Below are 14903 nucleotides of genomic sequence, written 5' to 3' on the forward strand. Positions count from 1 at the left end.
TCCTATTATATGTCAGGCACTGGCCAAGCACTTTACAAATATCATCTCATTTGATCCTTAAGTAGCACAGCAGACAGTTATGCATCTTCTTTAGAGTTCTTTCCAGTGATTAAAACCAGATCCACTGCCAGTATTTAACCATTTGACAGAACAGGATCTCTAGGTCTTCAGTAGCTCTGGCTACTAAGAATCTAGGGGCTGCAGCACTTTTAGAGGAAGTTGTCAGGCCTTTTCTCCATAGGGTGGCAGGTGCCAGGCTGGAAGAAAGGCCAGTGAACTGAAGAGCAAAATAATTCCCAGAGCTCTTGGGCAAAGGGTCCTGAACTGTCACTACCAACATCTGAAGGAAAGCAGAAGTCAAAATGAGGGCAGTCACACAATACATGCTTTGCACTGCTACTTTGGCTATCCTGTTTTGTCTATCACAAATAGCAGATGGTTAGCATAAGTCTACATACAACTTAAGAAGAGTAAAAAAATAGATTAGGCACCTGCTTCCCTGTGGTTTTCTTTAACTTGGTGTTTAACTTTTAATCTTTTTTGTTTTGTTTCTAACATTCCTCCTGCTTTTTTTTTTTAACCTTTTTAGTTTTAGGAATATTCTGGATAGAAGATTATCTTTAGAGAACAATATACAATGACTAAAAGATTTCTTTGCTAAGTTAAAGCTGAAAGCTCAACTAATTATCTTAATAGGTATAACTCAAATTATTTTTTCTCAAAATGGCATTTTTTTGCTTGCCAACATTGAGGCACATCTGCTACCTTTCTGTCCCTATTCACACAGCCTGATGAGATCTTCCTACAATCCATATTTTTCAATGTGACATCATAGCACCTTAAAGAGAGGAGTGCCATCTGCATAAGTATTTTTAAGGACTTTCTCTTGCAAATCATTTTTACAAATGTTAAGACTATATCCAGAATTCTCTCCTTCTCGAGAACTACGTTTTTTCAGGTAGGCTGGAAAGAATTTTCTTTGCTCTTATACCATGTTATTGTCTTCACTGTGGCACAGAAAATGCACCTCTAAAGTCACTTATAAATACAAACAAGCTATCCTATTATTTTCCTTTCTTACAGAAGATAGCCTGATATGTCCAAACGGTCTTGTAGGTGTATGAGATCTCCATCACATTTGAAATTTATTTAGACATAAACAAAAAGAAAAATGCATCTTATATTTCTTCCCACTCATTTATTGCATACTTTTTTTTTATACCTATTTTTGCATTAAAAATACTTTAGACTGTTTCATTTCCAAGCCAGGTGAATAAGATAGATTGGGTCCACAGAGTCCAAAGTCTGAGACAAGAAATGTGATCCTGATTTTTTAAAATAACTAAGTAATAATCTGCAATCCCAAAATCATATCTGAAATTAGCTGATGCTCCCCAGATGATCTCTATGTAACCAAGTTTAGGACAGGTTTAAGACCAAAATCCTTTAATTACTGAGCTAGTGGTTCTTGGCCTTGGTTGCCTTCGTTTTTTCCCCTCTACACCTTTTTTCTTGGAATAGAATTTACTACCATTTGTTTAATGATCATCTAAGAAACAAATGATAACCAAATCTACATAGCTATTATGTCTCTCTGGAACAACAGAACCACCAACTGTCTGGTGAATGTCTTATGCCGATTATCCCATATGCATCCCAAACTCAACATGCTGAAAAAAAGACTTTTCTCCAAACCTGATCCTCTTCCAAAATCCTACAGAACTCCTTTTCTTCCCTTCACTCATGTTCACAACTTGGAATCATTCTCAACTTTCTTCCTCCTCTTTTTCCTTTCTTAATCCCCATCATCTCCAATGATTTTTATCAAATTTGTCTTCAAATTTATCTTGCAAACGTTTCCTTCTCTTTATTCACAACTTCTTCGAGAAGACTGTCATCCATTTAATCTAGACTGTATTATAATCTCCTAATCTCCTAATCCTTTACAATCCACCTTCCACAAGGTTAACAAAATAATTTTCCTAAACAAATCTGATCAAGTGACTACCTCAATCCTTTTGAGGCCCTGGAATAAAATATAAATCTTTCTATTGAGGATTAAGGCTCTTCAAATTTTGGCTCCAGTTCAGTTTTCCAAGCTTATTTCACATTATTCCCCCTCACCCACTATACCGCAGTCAAACTGACCTATCTTCTCTTTCCAAAACTCAACATTCCATTTCTCAATTCTCCACCACTGAACACGCCTAAATCCCTCCAGCTCCTAAAATTCCCAATTTCCTTCCAAGTTCAGCAATCTCTTGTTGGATATCTTTTCTGACACCTTGCTAGTGTTCCCAAATAATTTTTCAAATAATCACAGACTTATCTGTTTACATTCTGTATCTCCTCCCACCCCCCCTCAATTTGTCCTTCATTGATCTTTGTTTCTCCACATAAGCAAATGGCCTTGCAAACAGTAAGTATTAAAAAAACAAACAAACAAACAAACAACTCCTGCTGGGATGATTTCAGAGAAGCCTGGAGAGGACTTACATGAACTGATGCTAAGTGAAATGAGCAGAATCAAGAGATCATTATACATGGAAACAACAAAATTATACAATGATCAGTTCTGATGGACGTGGCTCTCTTCCACCATGAAATGATTCAAACAGTTCACCTTGTTCAGTGATGAAGAGAGCCATATACACCCAGAGAGAGGACTGTAGGAACTGAGTGTGGACCACAGCATAGCTATAAAAAATTAAAAGCAATTCTTTTTAAATTGTGTTGAAGATGCTATTTCCCCCCCATTCTTCAATGAGTTGCCACTGGACAATAACTAGGCTCCAAATCAAAGGAAGAAAGCTTAGATTTCCAAAATCATACAGTGCTTTGAATGATCCTAAGCTATTTCTGACAAATCAGCCTATATTTTAAACACCCAATATTCTCCCAGTGATTCTACATACATGATGAATCACATCAAAATTTCTTTTAAGAATCAAACCTTTAAGTGATTAGAAGAGACAATGGAAAGAAGCAGAGTATTGCAGCATATTAACAACTGCTTAGGCACAAGGAGTAGTGAAAAGATATCAACAAGAAAATATATGATCAGAACAAGAGGAAAGCTGATAATATAGTGAGATCCAGGGATTGACAAACAGACAACATAAAGTCTGCATTGATATACCAAGTGTTAAAAGATCTAGAGCTGGAACTTTTAACCTTGATAAGATTTCGGGAGACTCATTAATTTGGATAAGAAAAAAACTGCATCTTTCTGTTCAATAAGCTCAGCTTTCTTTTTCTCAATGCAATATATTTAATTTTACACATTTAAAAACAGTGTTCAGAGGCAGCTAGATGGAGCAGTAGATAAAGCAGTAGCCCTGAATTTAGGAGGACCTGAGTTCAAGTCTGGCCTCAGACACTTAACATGTCCTAGTTGTGTGACCCTGGGCAAGTTACTTAGCCCAATTGCCTCAGCAAAAAATAAACGAATGAATGAATGAACAAACAAACAAACATTGTTCAGACAGGGCATCTATAAGTTCTTCCAGACTAGCAAAGAATTCCTAGGTGTAAGAAAGACAAAGGGCCCCTAACAAAGAAGGTGGCCTCCACTACATTAATTACTCCATGGAAGCTGAATTAAGCCTTGGACACGAATCTCAAAGAATGAGAAGGCATGAATGGGTTTTGATCTGCATCACCAGAGAGGAAACTCAAAGAGATGAGATTACCAACTTAATGAAGTATCAAAATACAGATATCTCTGTATTTTCAATTAAATGGAATAATGGAAATCTAATAAACCTGTTACAGTAAAGAATCCAGTGCAGGGACATAAAAATATGGATGAGATCCCTTCATAGGTTATTAATAGGCAGTTGAGGACAGTAATAAATACTATGAGCTTCACTAACAGCAACCACAAAAGATCTTGTATTTCTTAGACAGAAGACAGAATAAACCATTAATCTGACAGATAATAGCACTTTTTATGTTTTCATGTAAGATTTTCTATTAAAATTACATTTTGTAGGGTTATGTTATATAATACATACTACCAAAATAAAATTTTTAAATGTGATTTTAGTAAAAGGTCTTAAATGACACTACTCAAAAAAAAAAAAAAAATCACTGAGGGCAAAAAAATCAGACCTTTTTTTTTTTTTGCATTTACCTCAGAGCTTATTGTATAAACACATAGTAGATAGTAATCAAAGTTGAATGTGCTTAATAGCAATAGCAGCAAGCTCCAGACCTCTTACCTTTGGAATGCTCTGTGTCTGGGTGTAGGACAATTCGAACATATTTAAGGTCCCCAAATTGCTGAAGGATTTCCTCTAGATCTTCTTCTTCTGAGTCAAAGGATAGGTTTCTATGAAAGACAACAAATATGAAAGTCATATGAAGGTAAATCATCACAAATGCAAGATCTGTACCCTTTTGTCTGAAATGCCTCTCATATAGCTATTTTATTTGATTGAAACTGATAGGATTTATCAATTTCATCTATTTGAAGCTGCTAACAAATTCATATTTTGGTTAAAATTTTGAAAACTTGATGAAGCTTTAAAATGTTAAACGTCCAGACTTAAAACACATGTTGTTTACAAGTTTACTGAAAAAGAAGAGAAAATAGTTACAAATCATTTATTTTTCTAGATAAGATTTAGGAATGTTGGAAACTGTTATTGTTTTTTAATATTTCAACACAATGTTAAAATTCCATATTTCCCCAACTGTGCACACTTTTCCAGGAATAGAGAAAATGGATTTTAATACAAATCTACAGAGTTTGACTCTTTCTTCTTAAGTAGCTACCATAAACTCTGCACACAATTATTTCACACAGAACAGGTCAGATGTATGTCTCCAGACAGTATTCCATACTAAGACACAATTTATTCTCTTTTCCCATTCTTTCTATCCTAAAATTTGGTTGATTCCTTTACTTTCTCAGATTATTTACTATTTGAGAATCTGTAAGACATGCTGTCCTTGGTTCTAAGAGCACTATCTTCTGACTTGATTTTTTCTTCTTCCTGTTATTTTTTGTGACAATATAATTTATCTTCATGGAAATCTCAAATAACAAAAACAGAAGTCTGTGATTTTTGTGGCAAAAACAAAACAAAAAACAAAATAAACTATACAAAGTGATTTGCATTCATTTTGGATATACTTTTATATGTACATATTGTCTCTTCCTTTTATTGAAAGGACAGAGACTTTCATTTTTGATTTTGCACCCAAGATGTATAGCATAATTCCAGGCACATAATAAACGTTTGTTGATTACCTAGCATTGGTATGAAAGACAGCTTGGAAGAAGTGATCAGAGACAGGAAGATCCATAAAAAGAATTGCAATAATTCAATATGGGTGGTAATAAGGGCCTGTTTCAGGACTGCCATTGTAGAAAGAGAGGATCAATGGATCACTTTATAAAATTAGAAAAAAAAATAATAAAATTCCTTTGCAAGACCAAAATGTCAAGATTCTCAAAGGAAATAATTTAAAAAGTGAGAAAGACAGAGCTTAGAAGTAGCAGATTTCAAAATCTATTGTAAAGTAGTAATGCCCCAAAAGATCTGCTATCAGTTAACAAATAGAAAGGTTAATCAGAGAAACAGATTTGGTATACTACATACAAAAGAAAACAAGCATAGTAGCCTGGTATTCAATAAACCCCAAATTCTAGATACTGGATGTAAAAACTCACAATTTAACAAAAACTGCTGGGAAAATTGGAAAACAATCCGATAGAAATCTGTCAGGGACATTATATAGAGCAACATTTCATAATACATACTAAAATAAACCCATGATATAGATATAAAGGGTAACCTCATAAACAAATTTAGAGAAGCATAGTAAAAATTACCTGTCAGATCTATGGATAAGGAAAAGAGTTCATGATCAAACAAAAGATAAAAAGATTCATAGAAGGTAAAATGAACAATTTTAATTACAAAAAATTAAAATATCTGTGCACAAAAAAAACCCAAAACCTAATTCATCTAAAATAAAAATATAAAATTGGAGGAAAAAAATCTTTGCAACAAGCCCCTCTGATAAATACCTCACATCTGAGATAAATGGGGAACCAATTCAAATATATAAGAACAGTCATTCTCCAACTGATAAACTATCAAAGGATTATTAACAGGCAGTTTTCAGAGGAAAAAATTCAAGTCATCACAAGTCTTATGAAAAATACTTTACAGAACCAATAATTAGAGAAATGCAAATTAAAACACTGAAGTTATTACCTCCCATCCACTGGATTAGCAAAGTTGACGACAAAAAAAAAAAAAAAAAAAAAAGAAAATGACAAATGGTGGAAGGACTATAGGAAAACAGGCACATTAAGGTACTGATTTGGGGTCATAGGCTCCCAAATTTTAATACTATGCATACCCTTTGACCTCATACCCAATACCACCATGACCTCTACATCTCAAGCAGAACAAAGAAAAGGATGTAAACATACAAAAACATAGTAGCTCTTTTTGTAGTAGCAAAGACTGGAAACTAAGGAAATGTCAATCAAAGGGGGACAAGTTATGGTATACATGATGTATGGAATATTGTTGATATATTAAAAAAAAAAAAAGATAGATATGGTATCAGAAAAACCTGACTTGTGAAATGAACAGAATTAAAAGAACAATTTCTATAAGAATAATATCAAAAAAAAAAAAAAAAAAAAAAAAACTTTAAAAGATTTAAGAACTAATCAGTGCTATGACTATTACAAGTCCAGAGAATTGACAGAAAGGTGACAGGATTCAAAGTATTGAGACACATATATTCTTTGACATGGTCAATTCAGAAATCTATTTTGCTTGACTATACATAAATACTACAAAGGGTTTTATTTTTCTGTCTTTTTTATCAGAATATGAAGCAGGCAAAAATGGATTTTGGCTATTCAAAAAAACAAGATTTAATTTAAAAAGAAAGAAAGGGAAAAGATATCAGATGATTTAGATATGGAATCAGGACATGGTACTGATGAGGTATGAGAGGTTAAAAGAGAAGTCAAAAACAGTCCAAGGATTTACACAGGAGAAGCACAGTAAACAGTAGTGTTATAGAGAGAAATGATCAAAAGTAAGAAGACGTGGCAAGTTTAAAGAGGAAGGTAATAAATGCCCCCAAAAGTCCTCATATATTTCCTCATTTCCCACAGACTGTACTCACTAATTCTGGACCTCTCTCTGGCTCCTCTACCATGCCCTCAACATTGGAAAATCTCAACATTTCCAAAATCCAATCAGCCTTGCTAGCCACATCTCATCAGTATCCTTACCCCTTCCCAACAACCATTCAGCTTCTTTTCATGTTGTATTCTCTCACTGAAATATAAGTTCTTTGAGGACATATACTATCTTTTTTATATCTACATCCCCAGTCTTTAGCACAATGCCTGGTTCACAATAAGTGCTAAATAAATTATTGCCTAGATGATGGTCTGTGGCTCATATGAAAGTCTTGATACTGGAGACAATGATTTAGGAGTAATCTGTTTGGAGGCAGCTGTTAGAACAATGGAAATGAGGTCAAAAAAACATAAAAATGCAGATAAAAAAGGGAAAAGGGAATGAGGATAGCATCTTGCAAAAAACTCACACTAAGTGATCTGCAAGATACAGCAATTAGAAGGGAAAGAAATCATAGTTCACAAAGCACCTATTGTGTGCCAAGCCCTGTGTTAAGTGTTTTACAAATATTAACTCATTTGATTTTCACAATCACCCTGGGGGCAGATAGTTCCCTTTTCTTTTTTTTTATTTGTGGTTACTCTTATTTCTATTTTAGACTTGAAGAAACTGAGATAGAGGTGGCTTCACACAATTATAGGATGAAAGCTGTCTGAGCAGGATTTGAACTCAGGTCTTCCCGACTCTAAACCTATCCTCTGTGCACTGTATCACTTCTAATGAGATAAGTATTCAAAGAGGCAGGAGAAGAACCACATATTTGTAAAATGCAAGGCAGCATGTCCAGCAGGAGGGCATGGTCAATGACACCAAAACCTGGAGAGGCCAGAAGTCATCAAAAACAGAGAGTGGATTTAGGGGTTATATGCACCTGAGAACAGTTTAAGGAGAAGGACAGGGGAGGAGGAAGTCTAACAACAAGGGGAAAGACAAAAAAATTAAGCAGTAAGAAGGCTTTGGGTGCAGAAAATTTTTTCAATAAGTTGAACAGCAAGGAGGAGAAATACAGGAAGGAGAGCTAGATGGGTCAGGAGAGCTACAGTCAGGCTTTTTATTAGGCTTTGTGAAACTATAGGAAGACAGGAAGGAAAACATGAGGAAAAAGCTAAAAACAAATGAGAGAGAAGGGAAAAGCGAGGCAGCAAAATCAGGCATGCTAAAAAATAACTTTCTAGCTTATCCGTTTTCCATCATTCCTAGGGATATTCCTATATATCTCGAGTCCCACAGACATTGCCTTTCAAGCCTCATTTGCAGCAGTGATCACTGGGGAAAATCCCCACTCTACCTGATAAACACGGTTTTCCCCTCATTCACATCAGATGGCAACTTCCTCTTCTTCTTCTTCTCTGGAACTTCTACATCTAAAGACAACAGAAAAGAGGCATGGGAACTGGTCAGTCGCAGGCCTTGGTACCATTCAGTGGGGTAGGTTATTTTATTTCCTCTTGGTAAAGCAAGTTCTATTCCCCCCCCCCCCAAGACCCCATGGGTCTGAACTCAACTACAAGAGGAAGATGAGCAGGGATAGTGACTCCACAGCAATTTTTGCACTTACAATGTCGCATTCAAAAAAGGTTTCAAGTCAAATGCAACTGATTAGGACTTTCCCATAGCATCTAACATAGGCTATTCATGTAAGTATTACACATAAGTTAATATAACTTGTATAAACTAATATAAATATTACAACAGGTACTGACCCTTTGTTGGGGTTTCAGATCTGTGATTTCCTTAGACTAGAGATGGGGATACTCAACAAAGAAATCAACAAATAAATTCCCTTTATCAATAAGCAATTATTCTACAACCAATAACAATCTTACAGAATGATCTGGTCCACTGAGAGGTTAAGCAGTGTGCCCTGGGGCACAGTCAGCAGATAGATTAGGATTTGAAGCCAGGTCTTTCTGACTCCCAGGTTTCAGTACTTTATTTCCTATTTCCTATACCATCCTAACTCTCACTGACATGTTTAGGAAGTACAGGTACAGCTTTAAAAAGCATTTTAATAGGTCTTATAAGACTTACAGTGTACATGTGATACATGCCTATCACCTATAATGGAAGGTGCAGAAAAACATTTTGAATGTCTAAGCTGTCATCCTCTCTGCCTGCACATTGTACATAACTAGTATTATGACCAAAAACTATTAAGCTTAAGTTTTTAATTCATTAGGGAAGAATATTCACTTCCTAAAAATATATTTCCTATTCCAAATTCTTAAAAATGAGCTCTGGGTAAAGAGGTGAGAGAACAAGACATAGATTTCTTAAAATAAGTTTTATGCAAATATTAAGGACCTATCTAAAGTGTGAACTAAAGTACTGGCTTGACTTCTTAATAAATGAATAAAGATTTGTAGTTAATGTAAAACAGTTATTAGGCAAACCTGGCTCTTCTTCATTTGAATTCACTTCATTCTGATCCTGTTCGGGCTCCTCTTCATCATCGCTGCTATATCTGTCCTCTAGGTCACTCTCTTCATCTATCTCACTGCTTTCTGCTTCCAAAGTTAGTGGTCTTTTGCCTTCCCTGAAAAGTAAGCAATCAGCAATTAAGAATCTATGCCATCGAGTAGGTAATGACGAAGCCAAATTATCACTCTTTGCAGATGATATGATGGTATACTTAGAGAACCCTAGAAAATCAACTAAAAAAAAAGATTAGAAAATCTACAACTTTAGCAAAGTTGCAAGATACAAAATGAATCCACATAAATCATCAGCATTCTTATACATCACTAACAAAATTCAACAGCAAGAGATAACAAAGAGAAATTCTATTTAAAATAACTGTTGATCAACAATACTAGATGATGACCAGTTCTGATGGATCAGGCCATCCTCAGCAACAAGATCAACCAAATCATTTCTAATGGAGCAGTAATGAACTGAACCAGCTATACCCAGAAAAAGAACTCTGGGGGATGACTAAAAACCATTACATTGAATTCCCAATCCCTATATTTATGCACACCTGCATTTTTGATTTCCTTCACAAGCTAATTGTACAATAATTCAAAGTCTGATTCTTTTTGTACAGCAAAATAATGTTTTGGTCATGTATACTTATTATGTATCTAAGTTATATTTTAATATATTTAACATCTACTGGTCATCCTGCCATTTAGGGGAGGGGGTGGGGGGGTAAGAGGTGAAAAATTGGAACAAGAGATTTGGCAATTGTTAATGCTGTAAAGTTACCCATGTATATATCCTGTAAATAAAAGGCTATTAAATTTAAAAAAAAAAATAAATAAATAAATAAATACATAAGAAATAAAAAAAAAAAATAAAATAAAATAAAATAACTGTTGATAATATAAAATATTTGAGAATCTATCTGCCAAGGGAAAATCAGGAACTATATAAGCACACTTTCCACACAAATAAATCAGATCAATGTCCCAAGAAACTATTTTAATGACCTAGAAAAAAAATAACAAAATTCATCTGGAAAAACAAAAAGTCAAGAATTTCAAAGAAATTAATGAAGAGAAAAGCAAATGAAGGTGGCCTAGTTGCACCAAATCTAAAATTATATGATAAAGCAGCGGTCCCAGGGAAAACTGGGACACTGATACATTGTTGGAGTTGTGAACGGATCCAGCTATTCTGGAGAACAATTTGGAACTATGTCCAAAAGGCTATCAAACTGTGCATACTCTTTGATCCAGCAGTGTTTCTACTGGGCTTATATCCCAAAAAGATCTTAAAGGAGGGAAAGAAATCAGTATGTGCAAAAATGTGTGTGGCAGTCCTTTTTGTAGCGGCTAGAAACTGGAAACTGAATGGATGTCCATCAATTGGAGAATAGCTGAATAAATTATGGTATATTAATGCTAGGGAATACTATTGTTCTGTAAGAAATAATTAGCAGGATGATTTCAGAGAGGCCTGGAGAGACTTATACGAACTGATGCTGAGTGAAATGAGCAGAACCAGGAGATCATTGTATAAGGCAACAACAAGACTATACGACAATCAATTCTGATGGATGTGGCTCTCCAACACTGAGATGATTCAAACCAGTTCCCCTTGGTTCAGTGATGAAAAGAGAACCGTGGAAACAGAGTGTGGAACACAACATAGCATTCTCACTCTCTCTGTTGTAATTTGCTTGCCATTTTGTTTTCTTTCTCAGTTTTTCTTTCCTTCCTTCTTGATCTGATTTTTCTTGTGCAACAAGATAAATGTATAAAAATGTATATGTATTGGATTTAACATGTATTTCAACATTTTTAACATGTACTGGACTACCTGCCAGCTATGGGAGAAAGTGGGGGAAAGGAGGGTAAAATTTGGAACAAAAGGTTTAGCAAGGGCCAATGTTGGAAACATTACTCATGCATATGCTTTGTAAATAAAAAACTTTTAAAAAAGAATCTATGCCATTGTTGGTGGAGTTCTGAAGAGCAATTTGAAACTATGCTTAAAAGGCTATAAAACTGTGCATATATTCTTTGACCCAGTAGTATCACTACTGGGTCTATATCTAAAAGAAATCATCATAAAAGAGATGGCAAGGAACTGGAAACTGATTGGATGCCCATCAACTGGGGAATGGCTAAATAAGTTATGGTATATGAATGTAATGGAATACTATAATTCTGTAAGAAATGATGAGCAGACTGGATTCAGAAAAGCCTGGAAAGACATGAACTAATACTGAGTGAAGAGAACATTGTACATAGTAATAAAAAGATTATGTGATGACCAACTATGATAGATTTAGCTCTTTTCAGCAATGCAGTGATCCAAAACAATTACAAGAGATTGGGGATGCAAAATGTCATCTGCATCCAGACAGAGAACTATGGACACTGAATTGAAGCATATTATTTTCAACTTTTTTTGATTGTTTTTTCTTTCCCTTATTTTTTTCTCCTTTTGTTCTAATTTTTTTTTTTTTTTTACAACATGACAAATATGAAAATATGTTAACATTATTGTACATGTATAACCTATAATGAGATTGCTTGCTATCATGGGGAGAGAGGAAATAAAGGAGGGAGAAAAAAATTGGGAATTTAAAATCTTACAAAAATGAAGGCTGAAAAATAAAGTACTATTAAAGGGGAAAAAAAAATCTATGCCAACCAAGAGACCCTCCGGGTTCTACTACACAAGTTGATTCTGTTTCCAAAACCAATAGAGCAGCATTTCCTCTTCTTAAAGATTATCAGTGAACCTACAAACTAGAATCCTCCCACTCTGTGTTCATAAAAAGCTTTGCTGCTCACTTCTTCTGAGTCTTCACTGGCTTGGTTGCTTGTAATTCTTCTTCTTCAAACTCCCCCTCCTCCTCACTGCCTTCCTCTTGACTTGCATCTTGTTGTCTAGATTCAGTGGTTTTTTGATCCTCACCTGTGAAGTGAAATGAGAAATAGAATGAAGGTGATCTGGTACAGAAAGCCAAGGAGCTTCCAGGTCAGATACAGAGACCAAGGCCAAAACCCTAATAATATATTAGCTCTCACCACAGTGGGGGTTTGCAGGTTACTTGGGATTTTTTTTTTCAGCTTCTAAGAGAAAAATTGAATGAAGATAATTCATCATTCAACTTTAAAAAAAAAATACTTTCTACCAAATTATTCAAATTATTGAACATTATTCTTACTTAAAGAAAAGTCATCTGCATCAAAAAGCTTATCTGGCCTGACAGTAAATTCAAACCAAAAACCACCAGTCACATAACTTAATCCCCCATGAAATCTGTTTTCTTAAGCTGGTCATGAACTGAAAGTTACTTGTTTTCTCACTGAATGGAATATAGCTAAATAAATTGTGGAACATGAATGTAAGACACACTATTATGACTGTGCCACAAGAATAAATGAATATAAAAAACTCAAAAGAAACCGAAAAATGGATACAAAGTGAAGTAGAACCCGGGAAAACACAATACACAATGACAAAAGCAATATAAATGAAAAGAACAACAAAAAAAATTTCCAGGGGTGGAGCCAAGATAACAAAGTAAAATGAAGTAGCTGCTTGAGCTCTCCAAATATCCCTTGAAAACCACAGGAAATCAAACCTCTGAACAATCTGAAAGAATGAAATCACTCTCCAGCTTAGGATACATTTGAAAAACTTCAAGACAGACAGCATCAGGGAAAGGGACCTGTATGTGCAAGAATGTTTGTGGCAGCCCTCTTTGTAGCAGCCAGAAACTGGAAACTGAGTAGATGCCCATCAATTGAAGAATGGCTGAATAAATTGTAGTATATGAATATTATGGAATATTATTGTTCTGTAAGAAATGACCAGCAGGATGATTTCAGAAAGGCCTGGAGAGACTTACACGAACTGATGCTGAGTGAAATGAGCAGGACCAGGAGATCATTATATACTTCAATAACAATACTATATGATGATCAATTCTGATGGACGTGCCCATCTTCAGCCATGAGATGAGCCACATCAGTTCCAATAGAGCAGTAATGAATTGAACCACCTACACCCAGCGAAAGAACTCTGGGAGATGACTATGAACCACTACATAGAATTCTAATCCTCTATTTTTGTCTGCTCATGCTTTTGATTTCCTTCACAGGCTAATTGTACACTATTTCAGAGTCCGATTCTTTTTGTATAGCAAAATAACGGTTTGGACATGTATACTTATTTTGTGTTTAATTTATACTTTAACATATTTAACATGTATGGGTCATCCTGCCATCTGGGGAAGGAGTGGGGGAAAGGAGGGAAAAAGTTGGAACAAAAGGTTTGGCAATTGTCAATGCTATAAAATTACCCATGCATATAACTTGTAAATAAAAATCTATTTAAAAAAAAAAAGAAAGAAAGACAGTCTCACTGGAGTGAAAAGTGTGTTCAGCCCAGCTCAGACAGGTTCTGGGAAAGCTAGAGAAAGGGTCTTAATCAAAGCAAATTAGCAACAAAGACCCTCAGTCCTGGCTCAGTAGAGGATCACAGCAGGGGGGCAGCTTCCAGCCCCAGCTCAGAAGGCAAACTCTGGGAAACCAGGCTATTTCCTAAACAGAGCAGGCAAAGCTACCCCTGCAAACACAAGGGTCCCCACCTTAAAAGTAAAAAAAAAAAAAAAAAAAAAAAATTAAAAAAATAAATAAATAAAAGGAAATACCAAAAGAAAAGGAAAGAGAGTGAGAAAGAAATAGAACTTTGACCATAGAAAACTTCTATGGTGACAGGGTAGACCAAAATACAGACTTAGATGAGGAATTTCCAGAGAAGAAATCTCAAAGACTGAGATAAATTGGTCTCAAACCCAAATTGGAAATTTTTCATAAAAGACTTAGAGGGAGAAGAAAAAATGAGAAAGGAATGAAAGGTATGCGTGAGAGATATGCAACAGCTTAGAAAAGGAAGAAAAAAATTATCTGAGGAAAACGACTCCTTAAACAATAGAATTAACCAAAGGGAAAAAGAGATACAAAAGCTAAGTGAAAAAAAATCACACATTAAAAACTAGAACAGAACAAATGGAAACTAATGACTTTGTGAGACAATAAGAATCAGTCAAACAAAAGAATAAAAGATTTTAAAAAGTGAAAGTTGTATGATAACTAAGACTATCAAGCTTGACCTCACAGAAGAGATGAGAAAATGCATCTCCCTCACTTCTATGCAGAGGAGGGAGGACTACTGGTCTAGAATATTGCATATTTCGTCAGATTTAGATAATAGGTGGTCACTTTTGCTGAAATTAGTTTTTTCTGTTCTTTCTTT

The 14903-nt window shown here is 35.0% G+C and overlaps 1 protein-coding gene across 5 annotated transcripts in view; it reads right to left on the minus strand.

Moving 5' to 3' along the window:
• Window positions 1-14903, minus strand: part of RBM28 (RNA binding motif protein 28) — a 47132-nt gene that overhangs the window by 16214 nt on the left and 16015 nt on the right. For all 5 annotated transcript variants that reach the window (XM_031939010.1, XM_031939009.1, XM_031939008.1 and 2 more), the window contains exons 8-11: window positions 12431-12554; window positions 9578-9720; window positions 8473-8548; window positions 4224-4333 (exon numbers count right to left, since the gene is read on the minus strand). In XM_031939010.1, the coding sequence (XP_031794870.1) occupies window positions 4224-4333; window positions 8473-8548; window positions 9578-9720; window positions 12431-12554 (453 nt within the window). The remainder of the gene's footprint in view (window positions 1-4223; window positions 4334-8472; window positions 8549-9577; window positions 9721-12430; window positions 12555-14903) is intronic.

This window comes from Sarcophilus harrisii, chromosome 5, assembly GCF_902635505.1.
Source record: "Sarcophilus harrisii chromosome 5, mSarHar1.11, whole genome shotgun sequence".
Taxonomy (NCBI): domain Eukaryota; kingdom Metazoa; phylum Chordata; class Mammalia; order Dasyuromorphia; family Dasyuridae; genus Sarcophilus; species Sarcophilus harrisii.